The sequence below is a fragment of the Sminthopsis crassicaudata genome, chromosome 3, assembly GCF_048593235.1.
Source record: "Sminthopsis crassicaudata isolate SCR6 chromosome 3, ASM4859323v1, whole genome shotgun sequence".
NCBI classification, from domain to species: Eukaryota; Metazoa; Chordata; class Mammalia; order Dasyuromorphia; family Dasyuridae; genus Sminthopsis; species Sminthopsis crassicaudata.
In genome coordinates, this window is record NC_133619.1 from 636,494,605 (window position 1) to 636,520,916 (window position 26,312).

The following is a 26,312-nucleotide window of genomic DNA, read 5'->3' on the forward strand; positions in this document are numbered from 1 at the left end:
GCTCCTGAGGAGCTTTAAAAGCGGAACATTTCTATTTCATCCTGGATTTGAACCCAGCTCTTCCTGCCCCAAGACCAGCTTTCTCCCCCCTTCCCCCATGGCTCTTTCTAGACCCTTCCAAAAGTCCCGAACCAGTAAACCAGATACAGGTTTGGGACTCCTTTTTGTCTACCCGTGAGACCATCCAGGGCATCCCTGCCGTCTGAGTGGCCCCGTCGTCCGCTGCCCGGCGGAGGCAGTGACCACCCCGGGAGGCGCCTGAATACTCGGGCAGGTTCCTTCCCCCAGTCACTGCGGGTCAGAGGCCTGTGACTTTTAGCCAGGCCAGAAAGTCTCCGGTGGGGGCTTCTTCTCCCCGCCCCCCTTCCCCTCCGCCTCAGTGTCAATCACTTCCGAACTTCCCTCATTCCCAGTGACCAGTCCACCTCCTGCCAAGGCAGCCCCATTCAGGCAGACCAAGAAATCTCCAGCCGCCCCGCCCCCAAGGGGACACTGGGTCCCGACACGCTGCTGCTGACCGTGAAGGGGGAGCAGGACTGGGTAGGCTAAGATGGGGGGTCCGCCCGGGGATGGGGGGTAGTCTCCGTACAGGGCACGTGAGGCTGCCCACACCCGGGCCATCTAGTCCGGCCCTGGTGGGGAGGAGCTTGTGAAATGGGGGGAGGGGTGGGGGAGGGGAGAGGAGGGGGGAGGGAGGGGCTAGCCAGGGGACAGGATTTGGAGTGGCAGGCTTCCACTTCCACTGGTGGGGGTCTCGGAGGCTCTACTGAGGAGCCACTGGGCAGGGGCGAGAGCGTGACGTGACCCACTCTGACTTGGAAATATAACTAGGATCAGCATAAAGGGCCCCCAAGCTCCTTCGCCCCTGACCCTCCATCTAGAGCCTCTCTCTACTACTACACTCAACCGGCCCTCTTTCAAGGCACCGCCTCAGCGCAATGCGGCTGCGCGGAAAAGGGCTTAGGGAACTACAGTGCCCAGAATCCTTTGAGCCGCACGAATTCCTGCTGCCAAAAGGCTGTTTCCCAGGAATCCCTCCCCAACCAGACCAAGCGCTTGCCGCTGAGGCCTCTGGGAAAATGGATTCCGGGAGCCGAGTGGGAGGGGTCTTAGTCGGGCAGCTCCTTCTGCGCAGGCGCAGGCACAACCTCGGACCGACCTAAGCGGCGAACTCTTTGTCGGCTCGGACCCGCGGCGTCAGGTGACTGCGGCCCCCGGGACCCAGGCGGTCGAGCTTAGGGGTCTGACCCCTTCCCATCCCTGTCCTCTGACCCTGACCTCCTTCCTACCGTCCTTCTCTCTGGGGGCGACGGTGAAGATGAGCCGGCCCCGCCCTGACACGGACGTCACCTGTTGTCATGACGTCACCACCACGCCCCCTTTCCATCCACCGCCCTCCCCCTTCTCCTCTCCCAACGCCTTGGGCCTTGTCCCAGTCCCCGTCCCCGGTCCCAGGCAGGGTCCTTCCTCCCCACGTGTGCCGGGGTCCTTGAAGGTGCCGTTGTCAATGTCAGTGTCAATGTCAATATCATTGTCAGTGTCCATGTCAGTGTCAGTGTCAATGTCAGTACTAGTGTCAGTGACAGCCCGTCTTTGTGTGTGACTGTGTCAGGGACTCTGATTTGTGTCTGTATCCCGGCTTCAGGTGGAGGTATCAGTCAATGTCTGTTGAGTTAAATTGGCATTTGAAGTGTGTTTTTATAGACGTGTGAGTGTGGGGGGTGTCAGTGTCTCCTCCTGTCCTGGATGCAGGAGTGATGTTCCCCGGAGAGTCCCGCCTCCTGAACCTCCTCCCTCTGCCTCCGTCTCTCTGAGTGCGAGCATTTATTTCTACTTTTTGTCCCTCCTGTCTAAGGTCACTGGGGGGAGGAATCTCATATGGGGGGGGGGGGCAGAGCAGGACTGTGAGTCTTGGGGGGTGGCTGACAGAGGGGGTGGGGCAGAGCAGGCTGTGAGTGTTGTGGGGGGTCTGACAGTGAGGTGGGGCAGAGGAGGCTGTGAGTGTTGTGGGGGGGGTCTGACAGTGGGGGTGGAGCAGGCTGTGAGTGTTGGGGGGGGTCTGACAGTGGGGGTGGAGCAGGCTGTGAGTGTTGTGGGGGGGGTCTGACAGTGGGGGTGGAGCAGGCTGTGAGTGTTGTGGGGGGGGTCTGACAGTGGGGGTGGAGCAGGCTGTGAGTGTTGTGGGGGGGTCTGACAGTGGGGGTGGAGCAGGCTGTGAGTGTTGTGGGGGGGGTCTGACAGTGGGGGTGGAGCAGGCTGTGAGTGTTGTGGGGGGGGTCTGACAGTGGGGGTGGAGCAGGCTGTGAGTGTTGGGGGGGGGTCTGACAGTGGGGGTGGAGCAGGCTGTGAGTGTTGTGGGGGGGGGTCTGACAGTGGGGGTGGAGCAGGCTGTGAGTGTTGTGGGGGGGGTCTGACAGTGGGGGTGGAGCAGGCTGTGAGTGTTGTGGGGGGGGTCTGACAGTGGGGGTGGAGCAGGCTGTGAGTGTTGTGGGGGGGGTCTGACAGTGGGGGTGGAGCAGGCTGTGAGTGTTGTGGGGGGGGTCTGACAGTGGGGGTGGAGCAGGCTGTGAGTGTTGTGGGGGGGGTCTGACAGTGGGGGTGGAGCAGGCTGTGAGTGTTGGGGGGGGGTCTGACAGTGGGGGTGGAGCAGGCTGTGAGTGTTGTGGGGGGGGGTCTGACAGTGGGGGTGGAGCAGGCTGTGAGTGTTGTGGGGGGGGTCTGACAGTGGGGGTGGAGCAGGCTGTGAGTGTTGTGGGGGGGGTCTGACAGTGGGGGTGGAGCAGGCTGTGAGTGTTGTGGGGGGGGGTCTGACAGTGGGGGTGGAGCAGGCTGTGAGTGTTGTGGGGGGGGTCTGACAGTGGTGGTGGGGCAGAGCAGGCTGTGAGTCTTGGGGGGGGCTGACAGTGGGGGTGGGGCAGAGCAGGCTGTGAGTCTTGGGGGTATCTGACTGTGGGGGTGGGGCAGAGCAGGACTGTGAGTGTTGTGGGGGGGTCTGACAGTGGGGGTGGAGCAGGCTGTGAGTGTTGTGGGAGGGGGTCTGATAGTGGTGGTGGGGCAGAGCAGGCTGTGAGTCTTGGGGGTATCTGACTGTGGGGGGGTGGCTGACAGTGGGGGTGGGGCAGAGCAGGCTGTGAGTCTTGGGGGTATCTGACTGTGGGGGTGGGGCAGAGCAGGACTGTGAGTGTTGTGGGGGGGTCTGACAGTGGGGGTGGAGCAGGCTGTGAGTGTTGTGGGAGGGGGTCTGATAGTGAGGTGGGGCAGAGCAGGCTGTGAGTCTTGGGGGTATCTGACTGTGGGGGGGTGGCTGACAGTAGGGGTGGGGCAGAGCAGGACTGTGAGTGTTGTGGGGGGGTGGCTGACAGTGGGGGTGGGGCAGAGCAGGACTGTGAGTGTTGTGGGGGGGGGTCTGACAGTGGGGGTGGGGCAGAGCAGGCTGTGAGTGTTTGGGGGGGGGTCTGACAGTGGGGGTGGGGCAGAGCAGGCTGTGAGTGTTGGGGGGGGTCTGACAGTGGGGGTGGGGCAGAGCAGGCTATGAGTGTTGGGGGGTGGCTGACAGTGGGGGTGGAGCAGGCTGTGAGTGTTGTGGGAGGGGGTCTGATAGTGAGGTGGGGCAGAGCAGGCTGTGAGTCTTGGGGGTATCTGACTGTGAGGGGGTGGCTGACAGTGGGGGTGGGGCAGAGCAGGCTGTGAGTGTTGTGGGGGGGTGGCTGACAGTGGGGGTGGGGCAGAGCAGGCTGTGACTTCTAGCTGGGCAAGGGCCAAGTCTTTGTGAGCCACTTGTGTCCGTCATGGCCCGAGGTGCCCGCCGAGGTCCTCCCTGGTTCTCATGCACATGTGTCTTCAGGTGCGCTTGTGCAGGTGAGCCGGCTCGGGGGCTCTGTGGTGCTTGCTTGAGATCGCTCCGTCTGAGAAGGTGCTTTCTTTTTTCCAGGGTCTTGACCCCATCCTCAGGCCACCTGAAATAGAGCCGCTGGATCCCTTCCACTGACGAAATCCATAGATCATCAAGGCCTGGATCCCCGTTCAGCGCCCCAGAGCCAGGCTCCTCGCCAGCGAGACACTGGATATCGGCATGGCTGTCCCCCTGAACTCGCACGTCCTGGGCCCCCAGGAGCACGTCGGACTCCTGAGTTTGAAGGTGATGGACGACGTGCCCGGGGACGAGGAGTTCATCCCTGGAGAGGACCTCGACACGGACTATGACGCCGTCTGCCGGGGGCTCACCGACGACCTTGGAGACCCGCACGAAAGGGCGGAACAGTTCCTCACCATCATGCTCGGAAACGTGGAGACCTGGATGAAGTTACAGCACCTGGAGCCCAGCGAGGAGGTTCTGATCGTGGAGGACTCGCCCGCGCAGCTGCTCGAGAGGAAAGGTAGGAGCGGGATCCCGTGCGACTCCAGATAGGATTCCGACGGCCCCATTTGTCTCAGACACTGACTCGCATCACCCTCAGCTAGTGCGTGTCTGAGGGAAGATCCGAACTCCGTCCTTCAGTTCGAGTCTAGACTTTTTTTACACCACCGAGCCTGCCTTTAACAGAAAGAGTTGGGGGGAGGGGGGAGATAAAAGCCCAAAGGGGCGTGAGGCAGCTACAGAGTAGGGGAGGGGAAAGAGTTCTCTGGCTCCGAAACGTCCTAGACTCAGTGAGGGAAGATTGGGGTCCCCGCCCCTTGGGCTTCTCTGTACCCACTAATAGTGCCTGGTGCCCTCTCGGGGAGCACCGTCTCCAGGGGGCCCCCGCGGGTGTTGTGGATGGCCGGTTTAGGGCAGACAGGATGTTTGCTGCTCTGCCTTCGAATCCATAGTCTGCGACTTTGTTTTGGATCCTCCCTCACCCCATGGTCACAGTTCATGATTCCTGGAGCCCTGTGGGGCATGTGCCGTCATCCCCATTGGACAGATGAGAAAACTGAGGCTATGTAAAGTTCACAAGATAGATGTTGGCAGAGGCAGGAAGAGAATCAAGCTCTTCTGACTTAGAGAAGGGATCCCAGTCCTGCAATCCAACCTCTACCTGGCCTAGAACCCCGGGGACCAAACCCTTTGCCTGTAGAGTCCACAGGAGGAGCAGCTAGCTCACCCCCTTCACTGCGGGGGGAGCACTCATGCTCAGGGCACTTTTTCTTTGCTAGGATCTGCCTCTCTGAAACATCTTCCCCTTTGCTCTTAATTCTACCCTCTGGGGCTGAGCAGAACAAGATCAGTCAGCCAATAAACATTTATTAAGCGCCAACTGTGTGCCCGGCTCACTACTAAGTGCTAAGCCCTCTTCCACCGGGGCACAGTTGTGAATAGCTCTCCGCCCTCAGGTCTTTTCCCCAGGCTGGGTTGTCCCACTTCCTGCCAGGAGGCCTCTGATGTCACAGGCCCTGGCCCCTTCCCCTTCTGGTCATCTCTGCAGTTCTTCCTAAAACTCCTTGTTCTGGTCCCCTCCTGAGCCCATCCCAGCTCTCTGACATTAAGGGAATGTTCCTGGGCTGACTTCTCCACGGGATCAGAAAGTTAATTCCCCATTTGTCCCATGAGTCATGGGGCGAGCAGACATATTTTCCTTCACTGCACGAGGAGCTGCCTCCGGCGTGTCACAGTTTAATTTTAGAATCATTTATTCTTAGAGTTGGGAGAGTCCCCGCAGGGCAGCCAGGCCAGGGGTCCTTAACCCTTGGGCGCCCAGGAACAGCTTGGGAGCTCCATGAACTTGGAATGCTTTTGCACGTAGTTTTTAGCCTTTTAGTGCGTTTTATGCACAGTTCTGAGAAGGACTCCGTAGCCTTTGCCAGATCGCCTCCTGCACGTAGCCCTGACAGGTGGCGGGCCCACCAGCCTCCGTCTGCCCTTCTGGGGACAGGAAGCCAGCTCCTTTCAATTTTATTCTTTAAAGACTGGATCTCGGGGTGTCGGCCCTGCTGTCAGCCCAGCAGCTCCTCATGATTGGAACAGAAGCTTTGACAAGTTCTATTTCCAGCCTGGACCGGGGCCCACTCCCAGGGAGCCCTGCATCTCACACACACATACTCCCCCACTCCCACTTTCAGGCGCTGACTCTCCTGGAGCGGGACTTGTTGCAGACACCCTGATCTGCTTTAGAGCTCCCCAACTCGTGAGCCACAGCCTCCCTGGGGGTGGGGCTCGCAGGCTGGACCCCCATGCATTTTTGGAATTGGCGGCGGGGCGTGTGGGCTGTTCAGGCAGGACTAGCCCCTCAACGGCAGTGCTGCCGAGCCCCTTGCCGAGCTGCTCTCCACTTCTGGTGTCCCCCCGTCACCTACCTCTCACCTGCGGCTCCAGGAAGCTGAATCGGCCCCTGGCTTGGCAGGCGGCCAACTGGGGATAACCAGTGGGGACTCGGACCCTTCCGTGGCTCGGAGGGGGTCTCTACTCCAAGCACGTGAAGACTTCCCTGCTGGAATGGCTGAGAACAATTTGTTCCAAGTTTGAAGGCAACTCAAGCAGGATCTGTGGAGTGCTCGGAGCTTGGTCAGAAGGTACCACGGCCATCCTCACATCCCAGGCCGTCCCCAGCCATCCTGACTTTGTCTCCCCACTGGGCTTCAGTGACTGCGTTAGAATGAGGCTGATAACTGGTCTCTTTAAAATCCAGAGCAAGCACAACAAGACGTCATTGATCCACTTTGAAAATGAAGGACATGTGGGGCAGCCGGGTGGCGCAGGGGATAGAGCAGCAGCCCTGGAGTCAGGAGGACCCGAGTTCAAATCTGGATCAGACACTTAACACGTCCTGGCTGGGTGACTTAACCCCAATTGCTTCAGCAAAAAAAAAGAAAGAAAGAAAATGAAGGACACACAACAACAATCAGGGTGTATTTTGTCAAGTCCAAAAGTAGACAAGTCAATACAATCTAAATAAGAATTGGACCAGGGAGGATGGAGGGATGGAGAAGGGGTGTCTCAGAACAGAGGGTCAGTCACTGGACAAAATATAATCTGTCAAAAGAACATTTCTATGTCTTGTTCCAGGCACAGTGCTAAGTGCTAGGGACACAAAGGAAGGCAAAACACATTCTGTGTCCTCAGAGAGCTCGGTTTATCAACTTGGGATACAAGGTGAACGGGGACCCTGAAGAATAGGAAAGTCGGGGGGGGGGGGAAATCAAAGGAGTCCTGTGGCTCTGGAGGCTGAGGCGCTAGCGGGTGGGCCGGCCAGGTGGAAGTGACTGGAGAGTGTGGGGAGAGGAGGTCTCAGGCTCAGCCCGGTGGGTAGAGTTGTTAACGCTGTAGCTTTTCATTCACTTTTCTTGTGAGTTCCAAATTCTCTCCTATCTCCTTCCCCCCTCATTGAGAAGGTAAGAAAATCAAAGTCTCTTGTAAATCTGTATCGTTATACCCCAAACTCCCACATTAACCGTGCCTGAAATAAAAGAGAGGCAAAGACAAGTCCATCTGAGGCCGCCGGCTCTCCAGCGTGGCTCCTGGGGAACTGAGCCAGACTTGATTCCCCGTGTGCCACTGCTGAGCCGGCGTGGACCGCTTCCCGGGGCACTCGCTCCCCTCTGCCTCGGTTCACACCGTCCTTCCCGGCTTTTCCAAAATCAGCCAGGAATCACCCGCCCAGAGGAAATGGCCGAGGCCGCCAGCTGAGAGAGCTTAGAGAGGAGGACGGGCCTCTCGTGGAGGCAGCTGGTGGCCCGTTAAGTTTTCTCTTCCACCGAAACATCCTCAGCTGCTTCACCACTCTCCCTTTTCATCAGCCCCCTTCTTTGCCCCAGATGCTGTCAGAGGGTGAAGATAGAGACCAAAATGCAGGAGCCCTGCCCTCAAGGAGCTTAGCTTCCAGCCTCTAGCATTCTAAGCTCTCCTGGCCTCCCCCCATCAGGCAGGGCCTGCTCAGGACCCTGGAACTGTCCAGGGTACTTGATTTGGCTGGACCAGTGCAGGCGCGCTCTAGGAGCCAGAGGTGGACTCTGGTTGAGTCCTGGACTGGAGATGTCCCCAGTGGGGAGGGCCGGAGCTGCTCCTTCAGCCTCCCAGTCCTGTCACGGGCACACGCGGCCACCGGGCTCGAGCCAGGGGCAGGGACGGCCCCAGAAGGCCCACTGGGGGCAGGGGTGCTGGTCAGTGGCACTTGCTCCCATGGCCCTTGTCTTGTCTCTTAGATCTGCTGTGCCGGGACCCCACCTTTCACGAGGAATGGAACCCGGAGAAGGAGGTGGAGGAGATGGCTGCCGAGTTCCTGGCCTCCAGGTCCCAGGTGAGGAGATGGTCCTCTTGCTCAAAGTCCTACCTCAGTCCCCCTCTGCAGCAGCTGAGGCTTCCATCTGGCCATCCTGCCCCAGATTTCCCCCTCCCCTCTCCCCACAACAGCCAGAATAAGCTTGCTCTGGCCCTCCTCAAGAAGCTTCCGTGGCTCCCCATTGCCTCTAGGATCCAAGGCAGATCCCTCAGTTCACCCTTGGTGATCCGGCTCCCACCTGCTTCTCTAGACTCTTTCCAATTCCTTTAACATTCTCTGACTTCTGGCTACTGATTCCCGGCTCTGCCCCTAACTCGGCATTCCGTGCCTTGGCAAAGACCGTCCCCTCTCCCTGGAATCCGGTCTTTTCTCCTGAAGACTTCTCTGCCTTTTCATCTCATCCCTCCCTCCCCCCCTCCAGACGCCACCCCATCGTCTCTCCTCACATTTCCTTGTATTGTTGTGCGTGCTATATTCCCCCAGGAGAAGGAAAGCTCTTCCGGGACAGGGGCTGTTCATTGTCTCTGGAGCCCCATTTCCCGGCAAAGTCTTATAAATAAGCACTTGCTGGATTGAATTGAAGGTGCTCCTTGGCCAGCAATGACGGAACCGGCTCTGGAGGCTCTGCTGGTGGTCTCAGCGGCCCAAGTGTGAAGAAAGGCGATGGGGAAAGGAGCTGCAAAAGGGGGTGGGAGTTAGCTTGTGGAGGGCCCTGAATGCCAAGAAAGGAAGGCCCCAGCCCAGCCATCTCCAGGGAGCATTTGGTCGGCGTCCTTCCCGGCCCATCCCTGAAAGCTTGCTCCGCCCCCAGCTGGCTCACCTGTGCTTTCCCTGCCCTGGGGATGGCCGCCCCGCCCCCTTGAGCTAGCTCCCTTGGAGTTCCTTCGGAGGCGGGCGGTCTCTTCGCCCAGCTTCACACGGGTGTTGGGGTGGGGAGGTTGAGCAGGGGCACCTCTTGTATTTCAGGAGCCGGTGACGTTCCAGGATGTGGCCGTGGACTTCAGCCAGGAAGAGTGGGGGCAGCTGGACCCTGCCCAGAGGGACCTCTACAGGGACGTGATGCTGGAGAACTACGGAAATCTGGTGTCCCTGGGTAAGGACAGAGCGGGCCTTCGTGGGCCGGGCCAGGCTGGGGTCCCTCTGGGACTCAGAAGCACCCTTATCTCCGTGCTCGTTCTGGAGAGTTCAGCTAGAGCTGGGCCTAGGGTCCGGGGATAAGACCACGAAAAGAGCACTTTCGTGTTTGTAGTTCTTTCTATACGGATGGTCTCCTTTGTTCCTCACAACAAGCAGCTTTCCATTTTATAGATGAGGAAACTGAGGCTGAGATAGATCATCCCGGGCTCGCCTAGCTGGCTGAGGGCCGCCTGACTTCCAGCTCAGGTCTCTGTCCACCGCTCCCCCTACCTGCCCACCTCCAGGGACCTCGTTCTCTTGTTGGGCTCGTAGCTTCCTTAAGCTTCCTCCGAGGACGCTCCCTGACCGGCCCTTCTTGGCAGAGGGAACTCATCGGGCCCAGGTCCTCCTGTCAGAGCCCCTGGCTGGCACTGTGGTAGTGAGGCCCCTGCAGAGTGCTTTGGCCCCTCCAGGCCCTCATCATGTCCCCTGTCCCCTAAAAGCCACATCCTTGGGGGTGAGGAGTCCAGGGCAGCTCCGTGTCCCAGCGCAGACAGCCACGAGCCCATTCTCTCATTCAGAGGACACAGCGTGTGCCGGCAGATGCCCCTGGGGGAGCCGCAGGGTTCCTCCTCTGGGGCCCTCAGGAGGTCTTGGCTGGGACCCCATCTGTCTGTGGGCAGGAGGCCCCTCCAGCCACCCAGTGAGGGCTCAGCTAGCTCTTGCTTAAAGACCTCCAGGCGGAAGGACCCACTCTGTTGTTGAATGGCAGACTGAATTCCAGTCTCTGAAATTTTCACCTATTTTTCCTAGTTTTGTCCCCTGAAACAGGGAGCCGACAGAACAAGCCCGGAGCTTGCTGTATTCTTCACCAGATTACCTGTGTGCCCTCCATCTTCCCTTGCCCACGCAGATCAGCCCTTTAACCATAGAAGAGCCTGTATTTTTACTGCTCCCCATGTCCTTCAGTGGAGCTCAGGCTGGCTCTAAAGGCCCTTGTCCAGCGGAGAGCCTCCTTTGGGCCCTCCCCAGCCCCTCGGTGCTGTCCCCGAAGTCGGAGTGCGGTGCTCCGGGTGTGTTGGGGCAGGGCAGAGGGCTAGGGACCCTCAGCTTCCTTGTCCTGGGCCCCGCCCTTCCTGTGACTGGGGACCCCCGCTGACCCTTGTGGTTGCCCACCTGTACCGTTGTTAGCTCTTCCCTGGTGGGAGGGTCTGCCCCTTCTCCCTGGAAGGTTTGCAGAGCAGGGTTCCCATCCTTGCTCTGTGCCCTCCGAGTCCGCTCAGGACCTGCCTCCTGTTTGGAAGTTGGGGTGAGTGCATGGCACGAGTGTGGGCAGGGGCGGCCCCTCCCGCTCCACTCATTTTCCCTTGGCAGGCCCAGCTCTGCTTTCCACCATGGGCATCAGCAGGGGCGGCTTCCTCATCTTTAGGCTCCAGTCTTTCCCTGGGCTGAGACGGTGAGGGCTTCAGGGCGCAGCTCCGGGCCCAGCCCCGCACTTCCATTCTCCGTCTGGGATCCCCCGGACTCTGGTTCAGGCTTCCTTCCCAGCAGCCAAGGGCAAAATCACGAGCTGCCTCGAGTCTTTCCAGGCTTTCCGCGTGTCACCCTCACAGGAGCCCTGTGAGGGGAGGGGGCCGGGGGGCAGCCAAGGATCTGACGCACGGGACGGGGAAGTGATCTGAGTCAGAACTTGAGGCGAGCTCCTCCTCCTCCCTTTTCTCCCGGACATGGGGATAAAGGTAGAAAATAACCGTCCTCCATCCGTGTCTGATAGCTGTGCCCACAGGCCCCACAAGCCCCGCAGCTCCAACCTTTTAGGACTTTTCTGCTAATTCCAAAAAGGAAATCCATCTTGAAACAGGCCCCTCGAATGAATGACTAATTTGCTAAACCCCTTACTCTCCGCAGACTGGGGATACCGATGGCAGCGGGCACTGGGCTAGCAGCCCGGCTCTTCCTGAAACTCCTGGCTTCAGGGCCTCAGGCTGCATCCGCCAAGCCCTTTGCTGCTTCCTGCTCCCCCCAAGGTGCCTGGTTGCCCCAGCTAGGCTGCCCCAGGGTGGCAGTTGGCATTTGGGGGTGAGGGCTGGCCCCTTCTCAGAGGGTGAGCAGCAGGACCGGTGCCTGGCACGCCCCTCCGAGGCTCTTGGGAGGCGCCCATCGGCCTGTTGGTGATATGTGTTGGTCATGAGGAAAGTGGCTCTTCTCCACAAGGGAAGCAGATCCAGGGGTTTGGGCACACTGCTCTTCCCAGGACTCTTGGGTTAAGGGTTCTAGGGTGTCTCTCTCAGGGGTGGCCCGGGTGACGGTGGTGGCTGACCTGCTCAGGGAGTCCTTCCACGTGCCCAGAAGCAAGTGGCCAGGGCGGGAGTGGGCAAGGAGAGAGCTGGCATGGTTTGGCTGGAGAAGAGATGTGGCAGGGACAAAAGGGAGCGCGAGCAGTGTGTTCTGGGACTGCAGCCTGTCCTGGGGAGGAGGAGCCTTAGGCCCGGAGGCTGCTTGGGCTTAGGTTAGGTCACCAGAGCTCTCCCAGCATCCAAGAGATGGCTGCTGTGAGGGACGGGGCCTCCGGATGCTCTTAGCTGGGCCTGAGAAGCCAGGTACCTGATGGTGGGGACTGTGTTCTAGGTTGGAGTGGAGCACGAGGTTCCGTTCCCCTCCCAAACCCTGTAATTTAGATGCAGTTGGACCCTTGTATTGAGGACCCCAGAGACTCTTAAAACCATCCTCCTAAAAAAGAAACTCAGTGTGTTAGTTCTCCCAATCCTCTTCCTCAGGGGAGAGTGTAGGCATAGACTTAGGGTGCATTGGATCTTATAACCCTGACTAGGCCTGGCTCCCCAGAAGACTCAGCCCCCAGAGAGGTGTTCCTCACGAGTGAACGATAGGTGACGTTACCCACTCCCCCTTAGGACCATCCCTGGGCTCTCAGTCTCCTTTAAGGACAGTTCAGGGCAGATGGGAAGTCAGTCCAGCGACCAATGGCCTCTGGAACCAAAGGAAACCCAGAGATAAGAAGCCTCTAGTCTCCAGATTCCAGTCTGCTGTGGAGACTGAAGAGACTCGGCTTCTGTGGCCCTTCAGAGACGGGACAGCCTGCCCTCCCCCCCCCCCCCCCCACTACTTGGGACCTTCAGAAACCCCGTAGTAAACAACTTGTGGGGTTGCCTCTTTGTTTTTAAAGTAAGTTCTCCGGTACCATGGCTGCCACGGCCAATGTGAGGAGGAGGGAAAGGAATTTAATTTGGGCTGTCCCTGACCAAGAGACTGATTGTCCCGCAGTCCTGCTTCCAGGGAAGGAGCCCCCTTTTTTGTTTCCCATCACTCCTCCCTGGCCTGTCCGTTCTCCCAGTTTCCTGTCATGCCTGCCTTTTCCACCTCACCCCTTAAGAGTCAGGAGTACATCCTGGAGAGGAATGACAGTAAAGACTGAGCTCGGGCTTGGGAAAGAGTCTCCCTCCCTTCTGTCCAGCCAGGGTCATGATAATAGCTGCCCATGGGAGATTACTTAAATGTCAACAGACCCCCAGGGGCTGCCTGATGGCCTCCCCAATGTTCCCCAATTCTGCCCCACAAGAGGCTTCTCCGTTACACCTTATCTCTGTGTCACCCCTCATCCTCTGTGGGACTCTCTAACACTGAAGAAGGGGATACTCCTACGTGACCCCCCCCCCCAGTACTCTCCATGTCAAATCTGCTGCATCAGGTTCTTCTGTCGGGAAGAGACATCTCGGGAACCCGAAAGACAAGCCTCCAGCCCCTTCCTTCCTTCCAGATCCCCCTGCTGGTCAGGGTGGGATGTTTGACCGGTTCTGTTTCTGGCCTGGGCAGATTTGCCCCTTTCTGGCCTACTGGTCCCCTAGCTTCCGGGGGCCCGCCATCTTAATGGCTAATAAATGTAGTCATGGATCAGCGCGGCCCACTGCAGCTTAAGAGATCCGTCAGCCCCTCGCAGGACTGCGCCACTCCCCCCAGGAAGTTCCCTCATTCAGTCAGGAGACATTGCACAGAACCCACCCAGAGTACTTCCCTTCCTTGTGTTTGACTTTCGTCTCCAGGGAGACATCGTCTCCCCACATCTGTGACAGATTCTCATTTTCTACATGGGGAGCGTATCTAGTTTTCCATGGGGAGATTCTCCTCTCCATCCTAGGGATGGGAGCGTGTGTTTCTGTTGGCAGACACAGCAAAATGCTTCCTCGTCTGCACTCTTTCAAAGCAGGGGAACGTCTTTTTCTTCTATAAAGTGCAGGAACACAGTTTGACACAGACTAACATCAGTCCTCATGGGTCTCTTTTCTCGTGGGTTTTTTCCTCCCCATTTTCACAATAAAGTGTTATTCAGACCTAACCTTGACTGAGAATCTCTTAGCTCCCCTGCCCCTCTCCCTTTTTGTTTCCCCGTTGAGTTGACATGTTTCTACACCAAACTACTTGGGTGTGAGTTCAACCCTCCTCTGTCCACTTCAGATAAGAGAGGGGTTCGTCTGATGTCTGTCCCTCCCACCCCTCTCCATTTTTGTATACTTTTCTCACCTTCCAGTTAGGAGAAATAGCAAGTTTGGCCCCTTTTTCCTCCAGTCTCCACCAGTGTATTCCTTCTCCCCTCCCTTCTATTTTCCTTCTTAAAACACGAGAACCAACCCTGTTTCTTACTTAACTTGGAAGACATTAAGCTTCTCAAGGGACCCTTGTTTCTTCTCCCCATTAGAATGTTAGCACTGCATGTTCCTACAGCTCCTCCTAACGCCTCAGGTACATTTACCTGCGCAGGTTTTCTCTGGATTCATGTGTCTCTTCAGCTAGTCTTTGGATCAGGGAATGCTTGAATCCCTCCATTTCATTAAAGGTTCATGTTTTCCCCGGTGGGACCCACGCTCTTCACCTCACTGCCCACCTTCGTGGGATCCGGCTTCTTGATTACAGGATGTGCTCGCTGTGAGAGACAACTCCACCCCTCTTTTAATAATCCCGCCACTTTTTGGTAAGCTTGGTTTTCTGAAGACATCCCCAGGCCTGGTCAGTGAGTAGCTTTCCTCGCTTCCCCGGTAGTAGGCTAGGAGCTCTTCCAAAAGCTTTTTTCTTCCCAAGAACCTCAGGCAGGATTGACCCAGAGAGATTCCACAAGCACATCTAGGGGCGCCTGGGCTATTGGAGCTCGTCTGTTGTCAAACAGAAGCCCCCCTCACTTTAGCAATCATAGAGAAACAAGCTTCCCGGCAAGTAATGGGGGTCTCTTTTCCCACGAGCAGGACTTGTGGTGTCCGAACCTAGTGTCATCTATCATTTGGAACAAAAGAAAGAGCCATGGAAACTGGATCTACAGGGAACTGACAAGACAAAGGTGCTAAGAGGCACCTGGCCAGGTGAGTGGAGATCAGCCAGGTGGCTCTTTCTTGGCAGGCTACCAGTGCCAAGGCTTCTCTGGAAATGCTGATCAGGGAGCCCTTAGTTATTCATCTCCCTCCTGTGACATGCCCCCTTCCCTCCACCCCCACCCTCCCCCTGTCCCTGAGATCGGTTCTGTTCTTGTCTGGGAAAGAATTCCTTTGGTTTCAGTGTGTTCTTAAGAGGTCAGTGGTGTCTAATGTTTGCTTGGCTTCTGGCCTCCCGAATTGCCCCTACTTCTTTTTGCTTTCCTGTCTGCTTCTTCATTTCTGATGGCTAGCCCTCCCACCTCTGTTTACGTCTTGGCTCCCATCCCTGACTTTGTTGTATCCCCTGCAGCACCTTGCATCCACTTCTGCGCTTGGAGGGTTCGAGGATTTGTGGGTAGGGCTAAGCGCTTCCTCTGCTGATCACGAGTCCTTCGGAACTCAGTAACCTTCCAGATGCCACAGGGAGGCAGCCCAAGGGGTCCTTGAGTGGAGAGGGACAGATTCCCTTGGCTGAGGCCCTACTTTGGTCATGCTGGTCACTCAGAGCCCTCCCATGGCTCCCTTTGACCCAGAGGATACAATCCAACCTCCACAGCCTTGTCTGCTTGCCATTCCCCTAACACGTATCTTCTGGTCTTCTCCATTTGTGGGTCCTGGATTCTCTTGAGCCTTCTGTCACAAGCTCATAGATCCCAGGTGGAGGACTCCTGTTCCATCATTCGGGTCCCAGAAAATAGGGGTCCTCCTCTCCGCCTTCTTAACGTACTCATCCTTCACCATTTGGGTCCCCCTGTGAAGGCTGCAGGTCCTCTTCCTGAGTCCCTGTAACTGTTCCCGATCCCTCCCAGCTCCTGCCAGTGCCCTTCCTGCCCCACACCTCGACTGACTGCTAGGGATTCATCGTTATTTACTCTTATCCTGGCTGCCTTTGCTTACCTTTATCCTCGATAGCTTTCTCTGTCCCATCCATCCCCTAATCAGAATAATAAGCTCTCTGCTCCTGGGGACCGATTTGGTCATTGAACTTGCCTCCCTGGAGCCCGGTGCATGGTAGGTGCTTCATATGTGTTGATTGGTTGATATTACTAATACTAACTAATCACCAATCTTTTAGAAAAAGGCACTAACCAATCAAGTGTTAAATGCCTACCATGTGCCAGGCACTATCCTAGGCCTTGGGAATATATGAAGGCTTGGATTTCTGTACCTGAAGCACTCCCAGGACGGACGCTGTCTCCACTGATTCAGATCACCGGTCCTCTAGCTGCCAGTCTTGTGAGGGGACAGTGTCCATTTGGCACCTGATGTCCAGTCTTTCTGGGATGGGCCTCTCTGCAATCAGCTGGCACGAGCCAACTTTGGAGTAGCAAGTAGCCTCATCCTGTTAGAGCTGGACAGGATTTCAGAGGTCATCCAGCCTGACCTCTGTACAGGGTACAGATGAGGAAACAGGCCTGGAGAGATGAAGTCACTTGTCCAAGTTTACAAAAGATAGTAGGGGCAGCTAGATGGCACAGTGGATAGACAATGGCCCTGATTTCAGGAGGACTTGAGTTCCAAGCCATCCCCAGACACTTAACACTTCCTAGCTGTGTGACCCTGAGCACTTAACCCCAATTGTCTCAAAACAAAAACCAGTCAGTAGCAAAGCTGAGCCTTCAACCCGGGTCTTGTAAGTCTAGATCCACCTCTGCTGAATTACTGCTGCTCCCCAGCAAGACACTGCAGGCAGCACAGTATAGAGTGCTGAGCCTGGAATCAGGAAGTCTTCCTGAGCTCAAATCTGGCTTCAGATATTTCCTTGCTAGGAGACCCTGAGTGAGTCACTTACCCTGTTTACCTCAGTTTCCTCATCTGTCAAATGAACAAGAGGAAATGGAAAACCTAAATGAGGACGTGGAGAGTCAGACATGATTGAAAAATAACTGAACAACAAAATTTCATCATCCCTTGCCCCAGCTCCTCCCTGCTTCAAAATAAGACCCAGCACATTGTAACTTTAGTGTTATTTGGCAAAGTCCTTCATTGCCCACATTTGATCAATTCGGATAATCAAAGCCATCTTGAATACAATCTGATCTTTCAAGAAAAAGCACCCTGCTGTAGATGTGGCATCTGATAGAGAGGTGCAGAACTGCCCAAAAGGAGGCTGGGGACACTCTACTCTAATGATATTTAACAGTGTGGGGAGGAATATTTTAAAGAAGATAAAGTTATTAATTTGGCTCATGATTTTTTAAAAACACCTCACAAGGCACAAAATGGTTACTATCCTACATTTTATTAGTTCTATTCACGTTTCTTTTTATTATTCCATATTTTTCTTGGAGAGAGAGAAAGATATTTTACTAATATCTTTGTGTGTGTGTGTGTGTGTGTGTGTGTGTGTGTGTGCAAACTAAAATTCATCAGTAGATACAATGTCTGTCACACTTTCAACAAAAGTAATAAAATGAATGAGTACTTTTGCATCCACTGACTAATTTTTCTGTTAACCACTCCGTATTTTCAGTGAGGCATTCCCACAGTGTTAATTGCTTAATGATTTATAGCCAAATTTTTTAAAAGCATGATTGGTGTATGAAAGTTTATAAATATGGCAATTTTTGGGAAAGGTTTAGAGGAAGAAAAGAGATAAAACTATAACAGTGGCTAAAATAAGATTTCTGGCATGATCAAAAGACAAGAAGGAAATGAAATGAAGGGAATAGATCATTTCTAAGCATAATAATCATTTCCTGAATGACCAAGAACCCTAAAAATGCCATTTGACGCAATGTAGGGGGAATGCAACATTCTGGCTAAATTTAATTTTCAAGCTAATTAAGGGTTAAAGGAGATTCCGCTTGTTCATTCTTGAAAATCTTGCCAAGATTTATGAATATACTCTCCTGATCCAGTTTGGCTGGACAAGGGGAAATGTGAAAGAAAGTAATATTAAGTTGGAAATCTTCAGAACTGGTCCACTGTCTGGAACAAAGAAACTCATAGAAACTGAAGGTCAGAGAGCAGATTGGTGATCAGGACAGCTCATACGAAGCATTCATTACTAACAGGGAGACCCTGGAATCAAGGAAATCTCTGTCTTAGCTAAGGAGCTATTTATAGAATGCCATCAGGGTTAGGATACACTGCCAGGATGTTATCTATGGAGTGAGGGTAAATAGGTATAAGTAGATATAATGGACTGCAGAGGAAGTGGTCAGAATTAAAGTTAAATCCCAATACTGTGTGTGACCCTGGGCAAGTCACGTAACCCCAATTGCCTCAGAAAAATAAATCCTAACACTGACCCCTATTTTCTCAGTCTAACTTTAGCCTTTCTCTCAAACATTCCCTAACACTGCCTGTGTGACTGTAAGTCATTGGACTTCCTTTGGCCTCAGGTTTCTCATCTATAAAATGGGGAGGCCTCTGAGGTCTCTTCTAGCTCTTGGTGTCTGATCCTAACGGCTATTTACACACACCTGCCTAGTCCCTTTTTGTCATTTGGCTTAGCATTCCTTTCACTGCTCTCTGCTAATTATCTTTATTCCACTTTTCCCATCTTTTCCCCAAAATGCAGGGCTACATTTGACATCTGTGAAAGACGACTCCTAAGCAATATTTTCAGCTTTATTTCTTTTGTTATTTTTTTTTCTCTCACCACAAGGAAAAGAGAATGTTTCTTGTTTTTTATTTCTTTCAGACCAGAACACCCAAACTGAGAGCCAGGCAAAATCATCTACTTCGAAACAAGGCACTTCTGAAGAAGGGTTCCTTTGGGGGTCAATCATGGAAAAGTCCACAAGGGATGGCTCTTTGAACTCTAAGTTAAGTGTAGCCACTCAATGTGAAGGCATATTGAAAAGAAAAAAGAAAAGAAGAAACCAGGAAAAACTCTATGAATGTAGTGAATGCAGAAAAGCCTTTAATCACTTCTCTGCCCTTATTCGACATCAGAGAATTCACACCGGAGAGAAGCCCTATGAATGTGGTGAGTGTGGGAAGACCTTCAGCCAAAGTACATGCCTTACTGTGCATCAGAGAATTCACACCGGAGAGAAACCTTATGCATGTGGTGAATGTGGGAAGACCTTCAGCGACAGCTCGACCCTCATTCGGCATCGCATCATTCATAACATAGAGAAACCATATAAGTGTCACGAATGTGAGAAATCCTTCAGTTACTGCTCAGCCCTCATTCGACACCTTCGGATTCACACTGGAGAGAAACCCTATGAATGTAACGAATGTGGGAAATCCTTCAGCCACAGCACGTGCCTTACCCAACATCAGAGAACTCACACTGGAGAGAAACCCTACGAATGCAGTGAATGCGGGAAAGCCTTCAGCCAGAACTCATCCCTTTATTATCATCAGAGGACTCACACTGGAGAGAAACCCTATAAGTGCAGTGAATGTGGGAAAGCCTTCAGTTACCATGCTTCACTCACCCAACATAAGCAAACGCATACTGGGGAGAGACCCTATGAATGTAGGGAATGTGGGAAAACCTTCAGTCGAAGCACATATATTATTGAACATCAGAGAATTCACACTGGAGAGAAACCCTATGAATGTACTGACTGTGGAAAAGCCTTCAGATATTGCTCAGCTCTTACTCAACATCAGAAAATGCATACAGAAGAGAAACCCTATGAATGCCGAGAATGTGGGAAAGGCTTCCATTTCTATTCAGCTCTCATTCAGCATCGGAAAACTCATACTGGAGAGAAACCCTTTGAATGTACCGACTGTGGGAAAGCCTTTATCCGGAGTACCTGCCTTACCCAACATCAGAAAATTCACACTGGAGAAAAATGCCAAGAAAACAGTGAATCGAAGAAAGCCTTTGGCCAAAGCTCATCCCTTCCTGAAAACCAGAGAGTTAAAACAGGAGGGAAATCCTTCGAGTGCAATGAATGTGGGAAAATCTTTAAGTATTACTCAATCCTCGCTCAACATCAGAAAACTCATACTGGTGAAAAGCCCTATGAGTGTAATGAATGTGGCAAGACCTTTAGCCGGAGCACATGCCTTACCAAACATAATAGAACTCATACAGGTGAGAAACCCTATTTATGCAGTGTTTGTGGGAAAGCCTTCAGTCAAAACTCGTCCCTTACTGAACATCAGAGAATTCACACTGGAGAGAAGCCCTACGAGTGCAGTAAATGCGGGAAAGCCTTCAGCCGGAGCACGTTCCTAACTCGTCATCAGCAAACTCACACTGGAGAGAAGCCCTACGAGTGCAGTGAATGTGGGAAGTCCTTCAGCCAGAGGTCATCCCTTTATTACCATCAGAGAACTCACACTGGAGAGAAACCATACGAGTGCTTTGAATGTGGGAAATCCTTCAGCAGGAGCACATTTCTCACTCAACACCAGAGAATCCATACTGGAGAAAAACCTTATGCCTGCAGCGAATGTGGAAACACCTTCAGTAGGCGTGCAGCCCTCACCAAGCATCAAAAACTTCACACTGAAAAGTAATTCTAGGTATGTAATGAATGTTGATCTAGACACTTTGGTAGATTTCCAGATGATAAATTTTCACAGGCCGGGGAGGGACGGGGGAAGTAAAAAGGGAGGGGTTGAGTTATTTTTTAAAAGGCTATTTGTAATTTTAGATTCTCTCTCCCCATAATGCATAATAGTTGCCTCCTGGCAGTGGTTATTTGTCCATCATTTTTAAAGAGGACTAATTATATCATGGGATGACGTCTTGACTTGTTTGTGAATTGGATTTGAGTTAGGCAGTTGCACAAGAGTCATAAATCTCGCTCTCCCCGAGTCATCAAAGGCCATGGAAAAACAGCAGTCCAGACAACTGGCCGTGTCCCAGGATGCGTGCCAGAGTGACCGTGGATGCCTGGCCAGGCTCTAAGCTCTCATGGCGCTTGGTTCAGCGCTTTTATGGCCAAATCAGGCCTTGTCCTTTCTGGATGAGAACTCGTTGTTCTTATCTTCCTGTTCCATGGGGGAAAGTCTTCATGTGCTTGGAGTAGACATCCCCCAACTTCACCAACAGTTCTGAGGCCTGTCGAGTGGGTTGAGTCCATCCACTAAGTTTTTTTTTTTATCAGGGTGTAGCTGCTGTGCATGTGCTACAGCTTCTTGGGGCCATAGGTGAGAGTTGAATGCCAGGTAGACCAAAGGAGGATGACCAGCCCTAAAAAAGATCCAGCAAGCCCTCACACCAGAGGTACTGGTCCTCCCGAATGCCTGCACCACTCCTGGTGGGGACCCCTGTGGTGAGTCCGGGCAGGGAATGCTGGTCTCTAAAATAGCAGTCACCAAAATGTTAACTTCCTTCTCTCCCCCTCCTCAACAGAAAAAAAGAAAGAAAAAAAGACAGCTCTGTTGAAACAATTAAGTAACATCTGTGTTGGAAGTTAAAGCCATAGGTAATGAATCATTAATTTTCTACCCATCACTTGACTTTTCCTTTTCTACTTAACTTGTCTAATCTCTGACTCCCAGAAATGCCTTGATTTAAAAAGCGCAGCACACAAATGGAATCTAACAAAAGACTGAAAACTTCATGTCCTTTCCAACTCCTCTATACCACCGTCTTGGCACAGGGGACCACTCCCCAGTCCTCCTCTTCTCTGTATTTCAGGCTATTCCTTTCTTGATTCCTTCTTTTTTGCTCTTTTAGGTATTTTGGAATAAGTTTTAAGGGAAATGGGGGGTCTATGGCCCTTTGATCCAACTTTGCTCAATTCCTTTATTTCTGGCTTATTTTCTTACATCTTTTTTTCTTTAAAAGAGGGCATATCTCCCATATATGCAAAGGAGGGAAAGAGTAGATGAGACTGAGAGAGAAAAATACTTATTTGTTTTTGTTATTTCACATGCAATTCTGTAGACAGACCATTACAGTATTTTGCAAGATTACGAGTAAGCAAGAAGTCCACAGGGATGCACTCCATCATGAGGCTACCCAGACTCCCTGTGGCAGGAGGCTGGGACTCAAAGGGAGCCATTGGATTGGTATCTGAGGACGGCTTATTCTTTTTCCTTGCCTCCCTGTCCCCAGCCCCTGGCCACAACTTACATCCCAAGCATTGTTTGGCTAGGATTCTATCTCGTCTCAACCTTGAGCTCTTGATCTGGGTTCTGGAAGCAGACACGGTACTGGCTACCCCAATTGGCCAAAGGACACTAGAACCTCGAGTATGATTCGTGGCAGATTGGGGAGCTCAAGCACAGGGGCCCCTTCTCTCTGACTGAGGAACTTCAGGCTCCTATGCAAAAGCTGGCGACGCTCGTGACAAATGCATTTAGATGCGAGCCACTGATAGTCCTGATAGCAGGCTTAAGCAGGAGCACTGGAACTTGGTCAATGAATGGAAATGATGTCTTGGAATGTCCTGGCTGCTGCAGTGCAGACCCGTGTAAATGTGTGTCCAGATAAGGTGGAAGAGATGGGCTGCTGCTGGAGGATGGTGGGAAGGAGATGTGGCCACCTGCTCGTGTCCCTGGTGTCTGCCCAGGACCCCCAAGTCCAAGGGGAGCTCACCTAGAAATGTGGCACGGGGAGGGGAGCCAGAGCTCAGGTCTCCTGGATTATATAGAGGGAAATTAGAAGGCAGAGGATGGGATCTCTTCAGGACACTAATTTAGCAAGTTGGTGGGGAGGAGCACAGCATGCAAACAGACCCTGCTGAGAGCAGCAACCAGGATTCAAAGGGCTTCCGAAGCCAGCAGCCCGGGCCACGGCTCCCTCTTAATAACTGCCATCACAAAGCTGGCTTGTTCGTGGCCCAGACTGCAATTTGGCCACTTAACGAGAAGAAGGAAAGGCAATTAAATTGTGAAACACAGGTTAAGAGCTGGCAGCTAGTACACAGCAGGCCTGGACTGATGGGGGTGAGAAAGGGGGAAGCGAGGAAGAAGCTTAAGGGGGGGTGCCCTTGACAGTGATGATCCCCATCCCTCTATGCCTTCTCTGTTCTTCACCCTCTCCCTCCTCTCCCCAGTGAATCATGGGATGGACTGTGACCCTTTGCTAGAGGAAGGGGCTGGGGCCCAAGCAGAGTCTGGTTCAGCACACATCATGGGGAGGGATGCTGGGCGAGGTTCTACCTTCACTCTGGTGCTCAAGACGTCCATCTGTGCAGCGGCCGAAGCCCGTACCTTCCTGGGCGCCCCCATACGCCTGCAGGATCCCTGCCCCGGGGGCTTCCTCCTCTGTGGCTCATGTTTGGCCTTTGTGTCTTTCAGGGTCTTGGGCCCCCTCTTCATGGCCCTGGATTGAGAGTGTGACCGACGCTGCTGGATTTCCTCCCGTGAAGCCCCTTTCTGAGACCTCAGAGAGCTGGGTCCCTCCTGAGGAGACAGTGTCCCCCAGACAAACTCCCAGCTGGAAAAGCCCTGGTTGACAGCTGACCCCCAAAGACTTGGCCCTGGCTGCCTCCCCTCTCCCTCCCAAGCACCCCCATCCCCATGCCCCAGCTCCTGAGTAAAATACGGGGCTGGGGATCATCCTAGGAGGAGGCAAATGACTGAAGCCTCTTGCCGAGGCATCCCTGGAGCTTCGGGCCAGCATTTCCTGGCTTTCCAGCCCAGGAAGGTGGAGGCCTGGGTGAAGGCCCAGCACCCAGAGTCCGTTAACAAGGGGCTCTGACTCAAAAAGTTATTCAGAAAGGTATTCACCCCTAACTTAGGTGTGGGGAGGACGTGTCCAGGGCATCAAAGAGGTAAAAGGCCTGAGCGTGGGGGGAAACACCTGGAAGAGAGTCCCGGAAATGAGCATCCCCCTGACCTCAGGCTGTAGTGGGAGGGAGGAGTGGGGGGAGATGGAGAGGGGAAAAGAGGGAGGGGAAGAGAGAAAAGGGGGAGGGAATAAGGGAGGGAGGAAGAAAGAGGGAGAGAGAGAGAGAAGGGAGGAGAAGGAGAGAGAAGGAGGGAGAGGGGAGGAAAGATAGAGGCGGGTAGACAGGCAGAGAGAGAGGGGGGAGAGAACACAAAGAGGGAGGAAGAGAAAAAAGAGGAAAAGAAAGGAGGGAAGGAAGAAAGAGGAAGAGAGAGGGGAAGAGAAAGGGGGAGGGGGAGAGAAAGGAGGGAGAGGAAAGGAAAGGGAAAAAAAGCAGAGAGGGAGGAAGAGAAAGGGGGAGGAGAGTAAGAGAAAGTTCAGATTCCTCTCTTGAACCCTCTGTGTCCCATCATTCCCCCTCCACCCTGTATGTCCTCCTGAAGCCCTATTTAGGCATGCACACACTTTTCAGGGCGATCACTCCCCGCTGCCAAGTTGTTCTGGTTTCTCACCCCCTTGCACACTTCTCCTGACCTTAAGTCGATGGCCGCCCGCCGTCCCCTTGGTGATCTCGTTTCTTTTCCCAGAATCACGGGAGGCAGTTGAGGCTGAGGCTCTGAGTCCCTTTACAACAAAGACAAGTCCACTTACGCGTTCCCTCAGACCCTAAGACTTGTCACCAGGGCCAGCAGACAGTTCCTTTGTGTGATGTCGGGGCCATTGGTGACTCCTCGCGGAGCTGATGACTCCGGACCTTTGCTACATCTTGGGTGTGGGAACGGGGACAGATGGGAACAGGAATGTTCTCCTTCCGGAGTCAGGAGCTTCCCTCTTGGGCCCCTGGACGTCAGCTAGCCCCCCTCCCTGGCAGGGATCCCCCCACATCCCCGAAGGGCACTTGGCCCTTTCTCTGCTTGACTCTTTTCTGGAGAAAGGGAGGTCACAACCTCATAAGAGCTCATTCCCTCCTTGGGATGACTCTTCTTGTTAAGCTCTTCCTTCATACTGAGCCCAAAGTCAACTGTCCCCGTCACCCCCCCCCAGCGAGAGCCCTGAATCGTGGCGTTTCCCAGAAGTGGGATTCCACAGACGGGGTTGTCTCCCCCGGGGGCGGTGTCCGGTCTCCCCTCGATGAGACTCCAGGTCTCGGGGTGACAGCCACAGCCTCAGTCCCCAGAGAAGGAATGGAATTTCTTGTCCCGCGTCCTCATCCCCCCCCCCACAGAAGGGCTCGGGGGAGTACTAGCTTCAGGCTGGATGGTGCTTGAACCCCTGCCAAAGCTGCCTGAAGGGGTGCTGTGGCCCTTGGTGTGCCATCCATTACTGTTATCATTTGGCATTAGGTGATGTAGTATTTAAGTCTGAGCCTGAGCTTGTCACCTCTTGGCCTCAGTTTCCCCATCTGTAAAATGGGGATTATAATAGTACAGGACCTACTTCACAGGGTTGTCATGAGTATCAAATGAGAATGCTTCAAGTGATATAAATGGCAGCTGCTGTCATCACGTACCCAGGGGCTTCCCCTAATTGGGCTTTGCTCATTGGGAAACGATGTTTTTGGTCTGGCCCCATGAGTTCATCAGTGCAGACGTTCCTGATGCTGAGCAGCAAGTTCTAAGCAACCTGGAGGGTTGCCCAGGGCACGGATTGATTGTCCTGCCCGGAACCAGGCAGCCAACTAACACACTTGTGTGTCTGTCTCTCTTCTCTATACCTGTTTCTGCCTCTGTCTTCATGTCTCTGTCTCTGTCTCTGTCTCTCTCCCTCTCTTTCCCTCCTTCCCTCCCCCCTGTCTCTCTGTCTCTGTCTCTGTCTCTCTGTTTCTCTGTCTCTGTCTGTCTCTGTCTCTCTCTCTGTCTCTGTCTGTCTCTCTGTCTGTCTCTGTCTCTGTCTGTCTCCCCCCTCTGTTTCTCTGTCTCTATCTCTGTCTCTGTTTCTCTATCTCTTTCTCTCTCTGTCTCTCTATCTCTGTCTCTCTCTCTGTCTCTGTCTCCCCCCTCTGTTTCTCTGTCTCTATCTCTGTCTCTGTTTCTCTATCTCTGTCTCTCTCTCTGTCTCTGTCTCTGTCTCTCTCTGTCTCTGTCTCCCCCCTCTGTTTCTCTGTCTCTATCTCTGTCTCTGTTTCTCTATCTCTGTCTCTCTCTCTGTCTCTGTCTCTCTCTGTCTCTGTCTCCCCCCTCTGTTTCTCTGTCTCTATCTCTGTCTCTGTTTCTCTATCTCTTTCTCTCTCTGTCTCTCTATCTCTGTCTCTCTCTCTGTCTCTGTCTCCCCCCTCTGTTTCTCTGTCTCTATCTCTGTCTCTGTTTCTCTATCTCTGTCTCTCTCTCTGTCTCTGTCTCTGTCTCTCTCTGTCTCTGTCTCCCCCCTCTGTTTCTCTGTCTCTATCTCTGTCTCTGTTTCTCTATCTCTGTCTCTCTCTCTGTCTCTGTCTCTCTCTGTCTCTGTCTCCCCCCTCTGTTTCTCTGTCTCTATCTCTGTCTCTGTTTCTCTATCTCTTTCTCTCTCTGTCTCTCTATCTCTGTCTCTCTCTCTGTCTCTGTCTCCCCCCTCTGTTTCTCTGTCTCTATCTCTGTCTCTGTTTCTCTATCTCTTTCTCTCTCTGTCTCTCTATCTCTGTCTCTCTCTCTGTCTCTGTCTCCCCCCTCTGTTTCTCTGTCTCTATCTCTGTCTCTGTTTCTCTATCTCTTTCTCTCTCTGTTTCTCTGTCTCTGTCTCTCTCTGTCTCTGTCTCCCCCCTCTGTTTCTCTGTCTCTATCTCTGTCTCTGTCTCTGTTTCTCTGTCTCTGTCTCTCTGTCTGTCTGTCTGTCTCTCTGTCTTTCTCTCCCTCTCTTTCCTCCCTCTTTCTTTCCCTCTCTGCCCTAACTGCCTTGCCATTCTCT

General features: G+C 53.6%; 1 protein-coding gene across 4 annotated transcripts; it reads left to right on the forward strand.

Annotated features, from left to right (window-relative positions):
- The first annotated feature begins 1,130 nt into the window (after window positions 1-1,130).
- LOC141564319 (uncharacterized) lies at window positions 1,131-20,170 on the forward strand. 4 transcript variants are annotated; one of them, XM_074306654.1, is made up of 6 exons: window positions 1,131-1,201; window positions 3,932-4,376; window positions 8,119-8,213; window positions 9,162-9,288; window positions 14,564-14,677; window positions 18,378-20,170. In XM_074306654.1, exons 2-6 carry the CDS (start codon window positions 4,073-4,075, stop codon window positions 20,162-20,164), a joined length of 2,427 nt encoding a protein of 808 aa, XP_074162755.1. In that variant the 5' UTR covers window positions 1,131-1,201; window positions 3,932-4,072; the 3' UTR covers window positions 20,165-20,170. The 4 variants fall into 4 exon arrangements, with proteins under 4 accessions (XP_074162755.1, XP_074162758.1, XP_074162757.1 ...); XM_074306656.1 differs by lacking the exon at window positions 1,131-1,201 and adding an exon at window positions 1,242-1,509; XM_074306655.1 differs by lacking the exon at window positions 1,131-1,201 and adding an exon at window positions 1,242-1,495.
- The last annotated feature ends 6,142 nt before the right edge of the window (window positions 20,171-26,312 follow it).